This window comes from Copadichromis virginalis, linkage group LG18 (assembly GCF_057382275.1).
Source record: "Copadichromis virginalis isolate Kocher_CV1m ecotype Utaka linkage group LG18, C_Virginalis_male_GT1.1, whole genome shotgun sequence".
Classification (NCBI taxonomy): domain Eukaryota; kingdom Metazoa; phylum Chordata; class Actinopteri; order Cichliformes; family Cichlidae; genus Copadichromis; species Copadichromis virginalis.
The window spans coordinates 23,086,569-23,103,118 of NC_140635.1; the positions used below are offsets into that span (position 1 = coordinate 23,086,569).

The window sequence follows — 16,550 nt, forward strand, 5'->3', positions numbered from 1 at the left end:
CCCTCTGGACCCAGTGGAGGTGGTGAGTGACAGGAGAACGGCGGCTAAGCTGTCATCCCTGATGGACAACATCTCCCACCCCATGCAGGAGACTCTGATAGCACTGAGAAGCTCCTTCAGTGGCAGACTGCGGCACCCACGACGTGGGACGGAAAGATTTCGCAGGCATTTCCTTGCTGCTACTGTCGGACTCTACAACATGGTCTTTGCAGATGACCCCACACACACACACATCCCATACACAATTGTAAATTTCACTCTGTCTCTCCGATGTGCAATAGTACCAAGTGCAATCTTCCCAATATAAGAAAGTATTTTATTCTATTTTTACTGCTCTTGTACTTTGTGCCATGACCAAAAAATTTCCCACATGTGGGACTAAAAAGGTTTAATTTATCTGTTTTAACTGTAAAACGGTTTGAAAATGTTCACATCTCAGTTTAGAAACCAGAATCAAAATATTTTGTTCTCTAAAAATTATATGATAAATAAATTCATATAAAGGATTCTTCTCCAAATGTAACCAAACGTGTAATAACTGAGAATACCTGCAAACTAAAGACACCCTTTAGTTTAAACAGATGAATGTTTGGTTGGAGCACAAAGCAGGAACGTAAAGTATTACTAACAACTTGAGGAGTAGTTACAGTCCAATAAAACAGCACTAAGTTACAAGATATGGCAATTTAATTGTTGTTCATGTTCCAGTACAGAAATATTTTTTTCTTTTTTAAACATTCTTTCAATAACTGAAGTTGCCAGCGTTGTCTTTAAGTGACATTAAAATTTAGAGTTGACCGTCAGCTCCCTTCAGACAACCTCGCTAAGCAAACCTTTTCACTCTGTACTCTAAACTTTCACAAGACAAATAAATAGCGCTTGTTCAAAGGTAGGTGACTGAAACATTCAAAGAAAACGTGGCAGAGGATATGAAATATTTCTCCAGATTAAAAAACAAAGTTCAACAGCATGACTGCCTGACACAGAAGAAGTTTGAAGTAGCAAAAAAATGAGCGCCCCAAGCTTGAATATGTTACAGACATAGCACAAAGCAGAAGTTCTTTACACAGCAGCATTTCACCATCTGGTTTAATCACAAATGTTTTTACTGTGCGCTAGCGGTTGCTGTAAACTACAATGATAAGCCAAAGCTATTTCCTTTTAATTTTCCTTGGCTTGCTTTTCAATTAGGAAAAGATAATCTCCCAAAAACAAATTGTTTTGGGGAGATAATGAAGTAATGCTTGCCATGTTTGATTATTATTTTCAATAACTAAAATAAAAATGTCATTTTTCTTAAAAAACAAAAACAAGAGAGATCAGGCTCTTTCACTGAATCCTTGTTAACTATTAGCAAAATGGCACAAGATTATGAATCTTTTCATCAGTGTACACGAAACATTATTGCCCCTCAGGAAAAGGTAACGCAAGCTTGGAATTTTTTTCTGCAAACCTGAACAAAATCAAACTTGCTCCACAGATCAGACCAAAAAACTGCAGTTATGCACATGAAATTAAGTCAACCAGCCTTTGCAGCAAATACGTCGATAACATATGTTAAAAATGTAAAAAAAAAAAAAAGGAGGAGGAGCAAAAAAACATACAAACAACAAAGAAACTAAACAAAAACAGAAAATAAATAAACGATCACAAGGATAAACTCAATATTTGGCAGGTATGCACAACGTCTGTTTGCAGACACGGGGAGATAAAGGCCCCGAAACTGGAGGCGGCAGTGGCTCCATCATTCAGGAGGAAGTGGAATACTGTGTGCATCTCTTCTACCCTCGATACTCGGTCTATGTGTCTCCTCTCATCTCATCTTCTGCTACAACTTAACTAAGGCCAGTCGAGGAGGACCTCTGCAGAGTACTGAGGAGAGTGTTCAAAGAGGCCCCATTTACACCAGGAGACATGCAAAGACAAATTCCTTTCCTGTTTTTATTCCCCGTACAGTGCAGACTACCGGATCCTGGTGAAGAGGTTTAACACAGAGACTGATTCCTGAAAGAAGGAAGGTGGACGTTAGACAGAGACCACTACAAAAATAACACGCAGGTGATGAAAACTGCATTCAAGGAAGCCCAACACAGAGAAAGTGAGAAATGGGAAGAAAACATGCCTTGGTGGATCTCATCTTGCTAAAGACGTTCCAGAACCTCAGAGTTTCATCTCCAGCCCCCGTCACGATGGCCTCCCCATCAGGTGACATAGCCTGCATGCAAGTTATTATTAAACACTGAATATGCACCACTATAACAGCTACATCATTTGCTCTGGGATTAATAAAGTATTCTGATTCTGATGTAATTACAGGAATCTGAAGTGGGCACAGGAAGGATTTTATCATTTTAGTTTGCTTTAAGTGTAATTATTTATTAAAATATAATTTTTATACTCCTATCTAAAGTTCACTATATTTGCTTTCAGCACATAAAATATTAATTAACATCCTTCTTAAGTTTACATGTGCATTCCTATGTATTAATTGTTGGTGTAAAGCCAAAGTGATGCACAGAAATCACTCACAACAGCACTTACACAAAACATCAGAAAGAGGTAGAAAATGTCAGTTTGACTCATTTTTTTATTTTTGAGAAGCTCTGTGTCAGTGTCACCCTTTTACCCTGGGATATCTAACAGCGACACTTCTTAAAGGGTCAGTCAGTGAGTCTAGTTTTATAGGATCATTTCCTTACACTTTTTTTTCTGTGACTATTTATTTCTGCTTTACAGTTTTATTTTAAGTTAAGATTATCTTTAATTTAGTTATAAAGGAAAAAAATATACTGACCAGGTAAAGTACTCTATAGGAATGCCCCGTAAGCTTGGCCACTTGAGTTAGAGACGGATACTTCCACACGAGGATCTGGTTCTGGGAATAACCGTGCGTGCTGACCTGCAGAGGAGGAACAGTTTTTTCCACTTATTTAGCTGGCAGGTTTGTCTACCATCGGATAAAAATCAACAATTCCACATCACTGCTTCCATCGTATTTTCCAGCCAAAAACACACGCACAAAAGAGAAAAGTAAATAAAAACTGAGTTGAATGCTACTGAATAGCAAAAAAACTCCTCACCAACAGCCCTAAAATTAACCTTGGTGTATGTCCGTATTTAAGAGCAGATGCATGTATTCTATTTCACAGGAGCAGAGTGCAGTCAAAGACATGGGGTGTCTCACCAGTTCATTAGTGTGCTTGGACCAGGCCAGGTTGCAGACCTGAGAGCCGGTGTCTGTGCACTGCAGAGGCTGGCCAGTCAGAGTGTTCCAAAAGCGGATGCAGCGATCGGCTGTGCCTCCTCCAGAGGCCAACAGGCCGTGTTGGTGAGGAGACCAGGCGATGGCCTTCACTGCAGCCAAGTGCTCCGTGTACTGCTGCACTGGGAGGACACTTGAGTGGTTCCACACGAGTAACTGCAGACAGCAGGTTGCAATAACAAGAGGACAGAAAATTTTTGGCGTTTTTTTATAAAAAAGGGACCCCAATAAAAATGTGGCACAGACAAAGGCATTGGGCGAGATTCTCTGCATACCTTGTTATCATTTCCACCCGAGGCTAGAAGCTGGTGGTCTGTGCTCCACTTGAGCCCGCAGACTTCCTGTCTGTGTCCTTGGAGCCGACGTTCTGACTGGAGAGGCGGTGCCCTGATGTCCCGCTGCAGGATCACCCGATCACGACTCCCAGACGACAGCTGGTCGGCATTCCATGCTAGAGCACCTAGAAGCAGGGAATGACGACCAGGGGAGATGATTCACCGATCATGAATGAGAGATGTTGCTAAACAACTGTTTGAAAATAAGTGAAGCTTGAATGACTGTCTCTGCCTTCATTTCCATAGACTTTCAACTTACCCACTCTGGCTGTGTGTCCTTCTAGCACAGAGAGCTTCTTCCCTGCTGCTGCATCCCAGATTTGTACATAGCCTTTGTGGGTGCCTACAGCTACCAGGTTACCCTAAAAACAGACAGCACACTTTGAAGATGACACTGGCAAGTAGGAGTCTAATCTTACAATGGCACAAAAACAGGAGCAAGTGCAAATACCCTCAAGCCTTTTCTTAGTTACAGCACAGGTTAAAAGCCTGAAATCATAAATAAGCTTGAATTTCTTTGAAATATCCAGACATACTCTTGTTTCATGGCAGACCTTCAAAGTGAACCAATAATGCTTTTCCTTACTTTCTGTCATATATTTCATATATACCGTTGTGATGGTGAATTCTCAACCTTGCATAAACATATCCAAAGAATCGATAATTAAAGTCATATTTTTAAAAAACAATAACTATGAGCCCAAACCTCAGGCTGTAGAGTGCTCTGAACACTCAGTTTCTGGCAGTTTTTCTGCTTTCAGAAACTGTAAAAAAAGGCCAGCTGTGCAGGCTTTATTACAGCATTGTTTAAAGTCCTGGACGAGAGCTTGCAAAGACAAGAATCAATGAAAGAAAAACACACCCTCTCTGACCAGCCCACTGACGTCACAGAGTCTCCTTCTACAGAAAGGTCACAAAGACGAGTCACCTAAAGTTTCGAAAAGTGCCAGACAAAGGAGACAGATTAATACGAATGTACCAGGAGGTAGTTCAATTATGTCTTTTTCATTAAGTATGACACACTATCACAGGTTTTCTCAGCTAACATGTCACACACACCTGGCTGGTACAGGCACTCCACAAGTAGACACAGGTACCCAGTCCCACACTGAGCACATTCAGAGAGGACCAGTCCACTAGGTTAAGGTAGAAATCATCTTGAAGCTCTGGAGCGTCCAGAACTTTGAAAGGTATTTTAGAAATCTTGCGTGTTGGTTTTCGTGGCGATCGAAGAAGTTTCTGACTGTAAAGCCCAATAACATGTAAGCAACACAGTCAATTTTTCTCCCCATATTAAGAAATGGCACTTTCACGTTTAGCTGGAAAATTTAATTACCTGTTACTACTGACGGGTGATAGTGAATAGGGAGAGACTGTGTTTCCATCCTCGTCGGGAAGAGCTCTCTTGGTACTTACAGAATACTACAACAATCAAACAGATTATTTCTAACGCAGACAAAACCCACCGTAAAACAAAAAACACTTAGCCAGTTACAAAAACATTATTATTTTTTTTTTTTACACTAAAAAGGCTCCTCTTGGCAGGCGTAGATGGCTGCAAGCGACGATCTTCTGACTGGGGGTCCTGGACTTTCTCAATGCCTGCTCCTAGTAGCTCATTTTTCAGCAGAGCTGAGTAAGCCAGACCGTCCGCTGAAGACAAAGGAACAGACAGAGGGGAAATCAAACCAGGCTGTCGAAATGATTAACTTCAAACCCTGTGCTCCCTTTGCAGTTTCTCAGCTCTCGCTCACATCTCTGAAGATCAGGGAGAATTTTCCACTAAGCTTTGTTTAGCCCTTATCTGCAGTCTCCATAAGCCTGCCCAGGCTTAGTAAACAAGAGAAGGTCAAATTATCAAGTTTGACTGGAGCAGAAAGAGATACCTGTGGAAATGAACTGAAAATGGATAAAACTCACACCTAAAGCACATCTACAACACAGAAAAACATATTTCACTTGGGGATGGGAAAGCGAGTAACTCATAATACATGACTATCATGATAATTATTCAGTAACTAAATATCATGATAAAATATAGGCTAAAGTTTTTTTTCATCATCTTTTATCCATTACGATAGCCTTGAAAAACAAAAAACAAAAACACACACCTAAGTGTGACATATAACCAACCTTATTTTGAGCAAATTTACAGCACCATTAAGAGCTTTCACTCTAATACTAAAGTCTGAATGAACAAACACAGGGGTGAAACTAAATTCCAACTACACAAACATTCAGACAGAAGCTAAAGTAAAGAAAACTGAACACAAAGAAAATGCAAAAACAGATTTTGTCTCATTCACAATTTAAATGCTTGTGACAAGAGAGGTGCAGGTGGAAACACAGTTTGTCATCATTCAAGAGAAAAGCAATGGATTACCTTTGTTGCTGTCAGTGGTGCCATCTTTGGTTTTCCTATTTTGATTGTGCGACTTTTCAATTTCCTGTGTTAAAATAATCATAATCAATAAATGATCACTCTCAACCAATTCTGTAAACTTAAGTATTAGAAAAAACAAAGCAAACACTTTAATCTTGAGAGCATTGTTCTTTTGGTAGGACAGGCAGAAGAGTGCTTGGTGTATTTGCTGTTGTGGCAGACTCACATTAATGCGATGGAAGTTGACACTCCAGTTGGCTCCAGCCCGGGAGGGAATGAAGCGATCACCATGCTTGCTAGGAGAGGACAGGGGGGAGCTGGTGGGTGTCAGAGATCGCACTGCTCCTAGAGCTTTCTGCACAAGGGAAAAGAGAAGACAGCATTGTGGGGTTTTTTTTTTTTAACTCTACGGCAAACAAACAGGCCTCGGAGTGGATTTGAAAACTCAATAACGGAACAGGAACATAATTTAGATGGCAGATGGTGTGTTTTTTTGAGGTGATAACAACAGGAGGCAACATTCACAAAAGCCAGTCTTTTGGCCAGTAAGGTCTTGTTTTTACTCAACAGTGGTGACAGTGTCAATAGACTGCCATGTGAAACCATTTTTCCCTTATAATACATGGAAAGCACTGCCCTCATGTCCCTCCTGGGAGGGGATATCATCATTTAAAAATTAAGACAATGACCTTATTCAAGATTACTTGCAGATTTGACTAGTCTTAATTAGACAGCAGAATTAGCTTTTGTTCAGAGGATGAACATTACTTTACATACAAGGAATCAGACAGAATAGACCAAAAAAAACTTGTTTTTACTTACAATGGGACTTGCATTCTCATTTTGGATATTGATCTGTCTGAGGAGCCTGCACTCATAGTCCTGATCCATGATCCTGAGAACAGGACAAGACCACAATAAAGTTCATTCACAAGATGCGTTCATTGACGATGTGTTTATTCTATATAGGAAATGGCACCGTGTATAAGCTACCTGTCAAACATCGGCATACACGGTGTATTTGTTGTTAGATAAATAAACCCGTTATTCAACTGATTTAAAACGCTTTGAACTTACCGTTTATCAAACGACAATGCTAAGAGTCACCGACATGGAGCAGTAATCCCCAGAGGAACTGCTTTGTATTGATCAATGAGGCAATAAAGCTACATTAAAACCCTCCGGAAGAATTACAAAGATAAACCAATCAATAGTTAAAATGTAGAGTTTTTTGGTTTCATTCCATCTCCAACTAACTAACTAACTAACCAACCAACCAACCAACCACCGACGTGTAATTAAATGACATACCAGTACCTATGATCAGCTGCGACTGTGGACTCTGACATGCTAACAGCACTTAAATTATCTTTATGAAAACCTTAGTCTTGTAACTTTGAAACGCAACCCAACAGCATTCATTTACTTGCATATCCCACAAAGCGAAATACTGCTATCTCTGGTGATTATCGCTGAAATACGAATAAAGAAAATCTAAATAATCCAACGACCCAGCACAGAAAGCTAGGCTAATGCTAACGCTAGCCCAGCTGTGTAAGACAATTTATCGTATTAGCACCTACCTTTCCCCCAGTAAACGCTTCCCCCCGTATGCACTGTTAATTTGGTTCTCGTAGTGTTTTCTAACTCAGTTCAAATGTGTTGTTTTGTGCTTTTTACCCGTAAAATCGACACACACAGAATACAAATGTTTTCTTTTGCCGAGCATTCAATTTAGGCTCGCTAAGCATCACGGGAAGTGCGTGACGTCGCTGTTTTTGAAACACACATTTTCCGTTGTTAAGGAAACGTGTCCGACTCGACTGAACGCTGTCGGTAAAACCTGACCTCTGGGTTTAACCGGCAACCGAGGCTAAACAAGATTATAGTCTCACCAGTTTATAGTCAAAGATTTAGCACAGGTTTCAAAATGAATAGCAGTTCAGGTCATGCCACAGAGAACAGAATCTCAAATGCAACAAAAATGCGATTAAAAAACATACATTTTACTTTCTTACATTGTGGATTCATGTTTGAGCATCAGCGTTGATACTAAAATTTATTTTATTTCCACTTTCAACGGTGATGTATTTGCACGATAGTTAAAAAAACAATATGACAAAACATCAAACACCATTTAGTGAACAAAAAGGTTTAATTCAATATACTCAATAAATAATTATTTATATAATGTGTGTGTTTCCAGAGGCCTGTACTACAAAGCCAGTATCTTTCCATTGTCTGGTTTTTACTCACCTTAACAACAAAAGAGATGATATATTTGTAAAGTTTAGACTGGCAAAGTGAAGCTTATATAACCTTTATCTATCCAGATAAAACGTCCCATTGGCATTAAAAATATACTTTTTTGTAAGAGAGATCTGGCCAAGAGGGCAGCAGAAATTAAAACAAATATAACACAGTTGTATAAAAATATTTTCAGTGGTTGAAAAAGGACTGCATTAATTACAATGTATAATGCAGTCATAAAGATACCAGCAAAAACCATATTCTCTTTTTTTATTCATAACTCTTTCATAAATGCTGTTGACTACTGTCTGTTTACAAGTATAAACCATTACACACACACACACACACACACACACACACACACACACACACACACACACACACAACAAAACACAGAAACATCAGAAATCACTTTCTGGCAGTTCTTGACTGTCTAATAATCCCGACTGTGTAAGTTGACAGACTAATCAATATCACCATTTAAGGGATGGTACAATCAGGATTATAATTATGAATGAGTATTTCAATATAGTAATGCTTGAAGGACAGTTTTAGATTTCATTCTTTCAGGCGTGGCCTCTGTGGTCTCTTACTAAAGAATAAATTCATGCAGACCTCTGACTGTGAAGGACAAGAACAGTCACGCGCATCAAAAATAAAGAATTCTGTGCCTAAATAATGAGTTGTGTGATAATTATGCATTTGTAAATTTATTTACAAATTTATTTTTAATTATTTTATTTGTTTAAACATTACTAAAGTAATTTATTATTTAATTAAAAATAAAATATTTCAAATATTTCCATATCCTGACAACTGTCAGGCATGGTGGTGGAGGGCTGATGATGATTTAGCGTTGTTTTGTACCCACAAAGGACATTACTGGCACAAGTGAAAATCACATAAAAATGAAAACTTGCTTTGAGACTCTGCTAAAAACAACAACAACAAAAATAAAAAAACCAACCCGTCTGCTGTGCTGATGTTGCATGCCTCTTCTCACTTCATTGACTTTTTGAAGCCTCAGCTCCCTGTTCACAACTCCTCCTTTGCTGGTGTGTGGATTCAAACATCAAAATGACAAAGGAAATTGTGTCGTTTGATAACAGAAATTGGCTTATGGAAAATTGATACACAGGCACTTCTTTACACCAGGGAAATACGAAAGCTCAGTCTCTCGCCTTAGCTGAAATTATTTGCCTTCAGCATCAACTTTCCTTTTTGTTTCATTTTGTGTATTTGTAGTAGCAGTGGAGGTGTGCCTGTCTGTTTAGTTTAGTGTGTGCACAGGGGCTCCAGCTGCACCCTGGCAGGCCAAAATGTATTAAGAACCTATAGAACCTAAGCTACAGACTATTTACAAGAGCTGGATGTAGCCACCGACACACATTACATTTTGTGTGTGTGTGCGCGTGTGTGCGTGTATGTGTGTTATCAAATGCTTTCACTTTTGGTTGACAGATGACACACTGGATGAATTTAAAATTTCTTTCAAATGGCTTTATTAGTATAAAAAAGAGATGCCAGTGAAGCAGATGTTGTTAACTAAAAACAAAAGTTCTATGTGCAAAACATTTAAAATGAAGATACATTCAATGACATGCAATTACAGAGAGACTCTTGAAAAACAAAGATTTCGCTAATTTGAAAGATGCAAAAAAGTCTTACAGGAAACTTGAGTTGAGAGCAAAATGTCAGCTCTCGTTTTCACAAATATTCACGTGATTTGTTTATTTTTATTTCCTGAATCATGCCAAGAGCCTGGTTTTTAAACACATGGTTCAACAGCTTACATAAAGGGATCTGAATCAAAGTGCCACAGAAAAGGTACAGTAGGCTGATCAAGTACGATAGTTGTAATAAAAGAAACAACCCTCAACACCCAATAACTGTGCAAAAGTATTGTCTCAAACACTAAAGGAATCTAACAATGAGGCATAACATGATAAATACACATCTGGACAGCTTTGCCTTTTTCACAGACACTAAGTAAAATATGTGGCTCAACTCAGCAGCTCAAAAGACTCAAAAACAGTTCAAATCAGAGCAGGAATACTGCCAAAGGTTTTCTAAATCAGGCACGCTATCAACTGTAAGCTTCTTTTAAAAGGCTCCATTAAAACAATGGTTTACGTGTTAATATGTCCTCAAATTAGATATTTTGAACATAGTTCTACTCACATTACTAATAGTCCTGAATGAAAGTCGCTCTTGAAATCACATTGTCTGAATGTATAGCATCAACAGTAGAAAACATAAAATGTTTATACAGGGAACTGATTAACTGGGCCAGAAGTCTAAAAATGACACAGAAAAGGCAAATGAGAATGCCCCGAAATCACAAATATGATAGTGTTGACTTAACCAAAGCATTGCGTTGCTTGTAATGACTGACAAAGACGCAGCAGGACTAAACTGAGGATGGCTTTACATTACCTAAGACACCTGCATAGGTCTGAGGCAACCCGAGATATAATAAATGCAGCGCAGTAGAGCTCTAAGGAGCAAGATTGTGGGCGATAACGCTGTGGTTTTCAAACCAGTGTGGAGTGATGCTGGAATGGCAGAGTGAACTAATCAAAATAAAACATAGAATGTGAACACAGGACGCTGGTCTACAGGGAGGAGGTATCTCTAGCCACAAGCGGCCGACCGTTGCTGACCTGGAAACGAGCTTCATCGGATATACCATACTGCTCCAAGGGGTCCTGTGGAGAAAGCAGGCAGTGAGTAAAACAGTGTACAGGGAAAATTAGCTGTTACTGAAGCAGAAGCAGAGTTTATATGAAATGTTTACTTCAGCAAAATCAGACTCAAAGAACCAAACAAATAGAAAAGCACTCAAACCTAGAGGTCAGAAAGCCTGGCTTTTACTTAGAGATTTTTGAGATCTCCAGAGGTTAGTGGGATTTCAGCTGCGGCTCACACTGCAATGAATAATTATATGCACAATCAAATGTACAACACGAGGAGAAAAGCTTTTGCAGCCTGTCTCATCCCGAGTAACTAGGAAATTGTTTCTAGAGAGACACATTGCTAATTGAGCTTTCTCTGGCATGTTTCGTTGTGCGCTTTGAGAGTCATCATGAAATTCCACAGTGTTGTTTACATGAATCTTAGCAGCCGAGAGAGCTCAGCATTGCCGAGCAAAACCAAAACCATCCCCCTTCATTAATCTACCAGTCTGTCTGCTATTGATGATGATAATATGAACTCCAAACCGCACTGTAACCATCCCACAGTATGAACGCTGCTGATTAGAAGCACCATCTGTGTGGCATTTAGCGCACTGGCGTGCTGCTGCGAGGGGTCTCACCTTCCCTGTGAGCCTGTGGATTTCTGTTCGATAGAATATAAGATTCTTCCTCATGAACTCGTAACTGCAAGAGATTAGACAACAAATGAACTTGACATTTAGGGAGAAATAATGTTAGACAAATACAGTAAAGATCAGAGCTGCAACTCAGCTTGTAACATTAAACACAGTCACAGGAACTTCCTCTGGAGCAAGGATCGACTTAAAATGTTCTGTAGAGGAACATTTTAATTGTTTGTTGCTCGTTGACAGGTAGCTGGGCCATGCTAGCTACGTTACGCAAGCTCAGGGTTTCCACCAGTGCGTTACAAACCCGGCAGTCTGCCTGGCCTCGGCTGACCTCCTGTCAGCTCTAAGCACAATGAATTTTACACTCCGCTACCAAGATGGACAACTATTTATTTTCAATACATCTGTCTTGCAGAGACACAGTTTTTCATAGCTGATTTTGTAGTATTTTTATAGCTCATCTTATTAATATAGTTACTATTATTACTGTTACTATAAAAAATGCTTAAATAAAAAAGTTAAATAAAAGTTAAAAGTGGAATAAAGAACAAATGTTTTTGTTTCATACCATTTACCTGTTCAGCTGATCTGTGTCTACTTCTTGTCCACTAATAAAATCTCTTATTGGTTTATGTAAACAAGCTAAAATATGAATGGGTGCTCTTTTGCTAGGCTTCTTACTGATTTTAGCAGACAGCATCATATGACCCCTATCCTGGCTTCTTTCTGCTTGCTTCCTCTATGGTTTAAATCTGATTTTAGGATTTTACTGATTAGCTCATCCTTGTCTGGGTTCATAGCAGAACTACTGACCCCGTATAAGCTTGCTCACAGCCTTAGATCCTGTAATGACCTTCTTGAAGACAGCAGGCTTACAGAATCACTTCCTCTTTCTTTTTATAGACTTGCTTCTAAGTCAATCCTTGCTCCAGTAGTTCATTCATTTTATTCACATTTTTAGTCTTTTTTGAATATATATGTGTGTATTTATGTGACTTTAATGGCTGTGTACCCCTGGCTATCAATGCACTTTGTAAACTGTGTTATATTAAAATAACAATACACTATAAAAATATAGTGTATTACTGTTATTATGATGATTATTATTTGTGAGAAATGGACTCTGCGGGTCTCTCTGTCTCCCATCTTCTCTCCGCCTGTCTGCTCACATGAAGCCCAGCAGGTCTGTCTGAGCTACCACTCAATTAGCAGTTAGCAGATACATTAATCAAGCACAATATTAAATGTGCCCGACGCCACAGCTGCCAGGTCTGACAATTTTTCCGGCAGACTCACTGAAGCCCAAAGGAGAAGTTAGAGCGCTATGATCCTCCTCAGATATCCTCTGCTGTTTGGGAGTATTATGCATTCCCAGTAAGCTTTAAAACAATATGTCAGAGCTGTTATGGATCAGACTGAAGCCGTTTAACACTCACATTTCTAACACTGTGCCTCTGAAAACAGCAAAATCATTCATTTGTGACAGTTTCACCCATGTGAGTCTGTTACTCTGTTACTATGTGAGGTGTCACTTGTTCTACCCACACTGTTCAAATGGCATAGATGTGTAAGCATATTCAGCTGTACAGAACACAGCTTTTCATTATTTGGTTATTAAGTTAGAAAACACATACAAAATGCTCTTCTTTTAGACTTTATGAGCATATGTAGTCAGTACAGCTCTGTGTTTTTAAATACGTAATATAGCAAATTAAACAAATACAAAAAACAAAACTACTCACTGTGGGGGGTTAAGGGTTTTACTTTTTTTGTCTTGACCATCACCACCTGCACCATGCTTAGTTTGAACTTCAGCAGATCATCATGACTGTGTTTACTTGGCTAACTCCAATGAGTTTCTATCACGTGATTGGCTGATTAAATATTTGCTTTAAAGATCAGTTTAACAGGTGTAACTATTGGAGTATGCAGTGAGTGTGTTCTGACCTTTATGGGATATTATTTGATACCCGGTCAAAAAAATACATTTGGTTTAAAAGTTACGTTTTTCTCCATTTATTAATCACTTATTGACGGCTGTAAGTGTCTGTAAGCTTCTGTGCTTCCTGGAAAAAGAAAGCAGAAAAGTCAGTCCTACCTTGCTTTGATAATGGAGTCTATCCACTCGGCACACTGCTCTTCAGTATCACATTCAAACACATATTTCCTCTCTGCTTCATCCAGAAATGCTACAGCAAACAGAGGCCATTAGAGATCAGAAACACATGAAGGAAACAAGCAGAAACAGCAGAGCACCAGTGAGAAAGTGAAATATACAGTTAGGTCAATATGGTTTTGTAGTTTTGCTTCTATATACCACCACGGTTCATTCTGCATCAAACTATTACAATATTACAGAAGTGCAGACTTTAGCTTTAACTCAATGTAGTTAACAAAAGTAATGAACTGATTGTTTAGGTATTACAACCATTTCTTACACAGTCAAACACCTGACTGCCAGTTTCATGACCAGGTGTTTCCTGTTTCCTTGTTCAATGACAAGATAAGCAGATAAAAAGTATGGAGTTGATTCCAGATGATGTTGATGAAGGCGCAGGAGGCCGAATAACCAAAATAAACCTAAATGAGAGACAACAACAACAACTGTAGGAACAGCCAAATGAGCAATCTGGTGCATTCTTAAAAAGGAAGAAGAAATGCACTGGCCAACTCAACAACATCAAAGTCTAGAATGAAGAGACACCTTCATGAATGGAAATGCTGAGAGTTTACAACAAGGTGCAAACCACTGGTTACATTCAAGAAAAGGAAGGCCAGATTAGACTTTTTCAGAAAACATCTAACAGAGTCTGCACAGATCAAACCAAGATGAACTTGTACCAGGATGATGGAAGGAGAAAAGTACAGAGAAGGAAAGACACAGCTCATGATCGGAGGCATCACACATTATCTGTCATACATGGGCATTATATGGCTGCCAGTGGAACCGGATCACTAATATTTATTTTCCCTCCAAAGCGACGAAGTATGTAATCGGTACCATTTGTCTGTCTGCTTGTTAGCAGTTTAGTGTCCACAGTTTTCATGATATAATTTTCACATTTGGTGTGATGGTAGATACCAATACAGCTCGAGGTGATTTCATTTTAGTGAGAATTGTGTCAATGTTAAAGTCACACAGAATATGAAAAAAAAGCTGTAAACTTTATATCATCCACAATTTTTTTAATGGATTGTCTTCAAATTTCACAACAAGAAACTAGACCATGGGGTAAATTAAAACTAGGTTGGCTAAGCATTTGACCTTTATCTTCATTTCTAGCACCCAAGGTCAAAGTTGACCTTGAAAACCATTTTAAAGAAATTATATTGAGTAATATATCATATGAAAGCACATGGAGAGACCAGTACAACACACTTTCAATTTTCTCAATACGACACCCGATGATGTCACAATGATGCCATTAACAGGTTGATGTCAGCATGTTGTAATAAAGACATCATAAAATATAACCGTTTTAGCACAGCCCTTGCTCTTCGGCGGGAGTTGCACTCTGTGACTGCTGATAGAAATATGAGCAAAAGCAACTCAAGAGTTTTTTAAACCAAAGAAATGGGATCGTCTTCAACTGAAGTTGGTCACCCGATCTCAACCCAAAACTAGTAACTAAAGGTGGCTGCAACAAAGACCAGCACAGAGGGTTACAGTTTATAAAAATGGTTGTAACTCCTAAAGAGGTAATGTGATATTGTTGTTATAGCCCTTGAATAAAAGCTGGGAGTCTGCGCTTCAAAGGCATGTTCATTGTTTGATGTAAAAACCACTGGGGTTGTGTACAGAGGCAGAACTACCAAAAACAAATCGGTCACTTATAGACTTACAGTCACTCCTAACTGTACCTCTAAAGGATGCTGAAGCTTACCAATAGAGAAAGTCTGGCTGTCCTCCCTCTCCACCCTACACTGCTCCAGCAGCAAAGCTCCAATTGGCTGCCAAATAAACACTCAGTTAATTTTGACCCCACTTTTGAAAAAAATGTATTCAATTTATCACAGAAAATGCTGTGACAACAAGCATACTGACCTCTTCCTCATCAGTCCGGAAATAAAAGAGGAAGTTGACGACAAGTTTCACTAGCCTCTTCTTTACAACTGCAAGGCCACAAAAGGGAAGTTAGACAGACAAACTCGTCTCTACAACAAACACAAAGCAGCCCAGCTGTCGCATGAAGTACACAGAGAGAGATATGTCTAATATCTGATGCTGACATTAGCTGCTGTGCCCAAATACACGAAACGGAAGTGCGTCTGAATGATTGTCCTTACCGTCTCCTTTCTTGGGACCTCTCATCCCCAGTTCAGCTGCTCTCTCCGAGGGCTGGCGGCTCAGTAACACCAGCTCCTTCTCGTTGAAACGCATCGCGGACACACACAAACACTCACAGGCTTGACAAACAGACGGACACACGCAGGTACACGGATGCTAAAGAGGACCCGTACCCCCAGTCGAAAGCATAACACAGGAGTTAGCTAACGGTAGTACGGTGCAAAAACTATACTGTATACACCGCTGAGTCCACGTCGCTGCTTCGTTATCTAACGTCCCCGAAACCTGTCGGACTGCGTTTGATCATTTCTGAGGGTCAACTGAAAACAACAGCTCTGGACTTCATGTCACACACCCACACCTCTAGTAGTAATGACACTCCTCTCTGCTAAGGTTGTCTTCTTCCTCTTCTTCGTCAGGCGCGTTACTGCCCTCTGCAGGTCAAAAATGGCTCCTTTGCTCTGTGCCCTTTCTTCTTGATATTTACAATTGAACATGTGTATATATTAGTGCTATTTCTTACATTTGTAAACTTTGTAATGTATTATATTATTTCATTACTTTAGTCTGTTACTGTTATTGTCTTGGAGCAACTGAAACCCATATAATTTCGTTAAGGATTATTAAAGTATTCTGATTCTGATTCTCTGCTGGTATTACAAATCAAATCAAATCAAATCAAATCACTTTTATTGTCACATCACATG

General features: G+C 39.3%; 2 protein-coding genes across 5 annotated transcripts; both read right to left on the reverse strand.

Moving 5' to 3' along the window:
- Positions 1–668: 668 nt before the first annotated feature.
- Positions 669–7,762, reverse strand: LOC146687856 (fizzy-related protein homolog). 4 transcript variants are annotated; one of them, XM_085439073.1, is made up of 14 exons: positions 7,661–7,762; positions 6,803–6,875; positions 6,207–6,335; positions 5,981–6,044; positions 5,120–5,250; positions 4,934–5,019; positions 4,657–4,840; positions 4,460–4,525; positions 3,857–3,959; positions 3,538–3,722; positions 3,185–3,418; positions 2,795–2,899; positions 2,123–2,215; positions 669–2,004 (listed from the first exon to the last, which is right to left on the reverse strand). In XM_085439073.1, exons 1-14 carry the CDS (start codon positions 7,729–7,731, stop codon positions 1,963–1,965), a joined length of 1,566 nt encoding a protein of 521 aa, XP_085295199.1. In that variant the 5' UTR covers positions 7,732–7,762; the 3' UTR covers positions 669–1,962. The 4 variants fall into 4 exon arrangements, with proteins under 4 accessions (XP_085295199.1, XP_085295201.1, XP_085295202.1 ...); XM_085439075.1 differs by having other exon boundaries at positions 7,564–7,728; XM_085439076.1 differs by lacking the exon at positions 7,661–7,762 and adding an exon at positions 7,058–7,447.
- Positions 7,763–9,715: 1,953 nt separating this feature from the next.
- plekhj1 (pleckstrin homology domain containing J1) lies at positions 9,716–16,271 on the reverse strand. Its single transcript, XM_085439463.1, has 6 exons — positions 15,843–16,271; positions 15,601–15,668; positions 15,440–15,506; positions 13,654–13,744; positions 11,547–11,610; positions 9,716–10,938 (listed from the first exon to the last, which is right to left on the reverse strand). The coding sequence occupies exons 1-6, from the start codon at positions 15,934–15,936 to the stop codon at positions 10,846–10,848; spliced, it is 477 nt and encodes a 158-aa protein (XP_085295589.1). The 5' UTR covers positions 15,937–16,271; the 3' UTR covers positions 9,716–10,845.
- Positions 16,272–16,550: the final 279 nt, after the last annotated feature.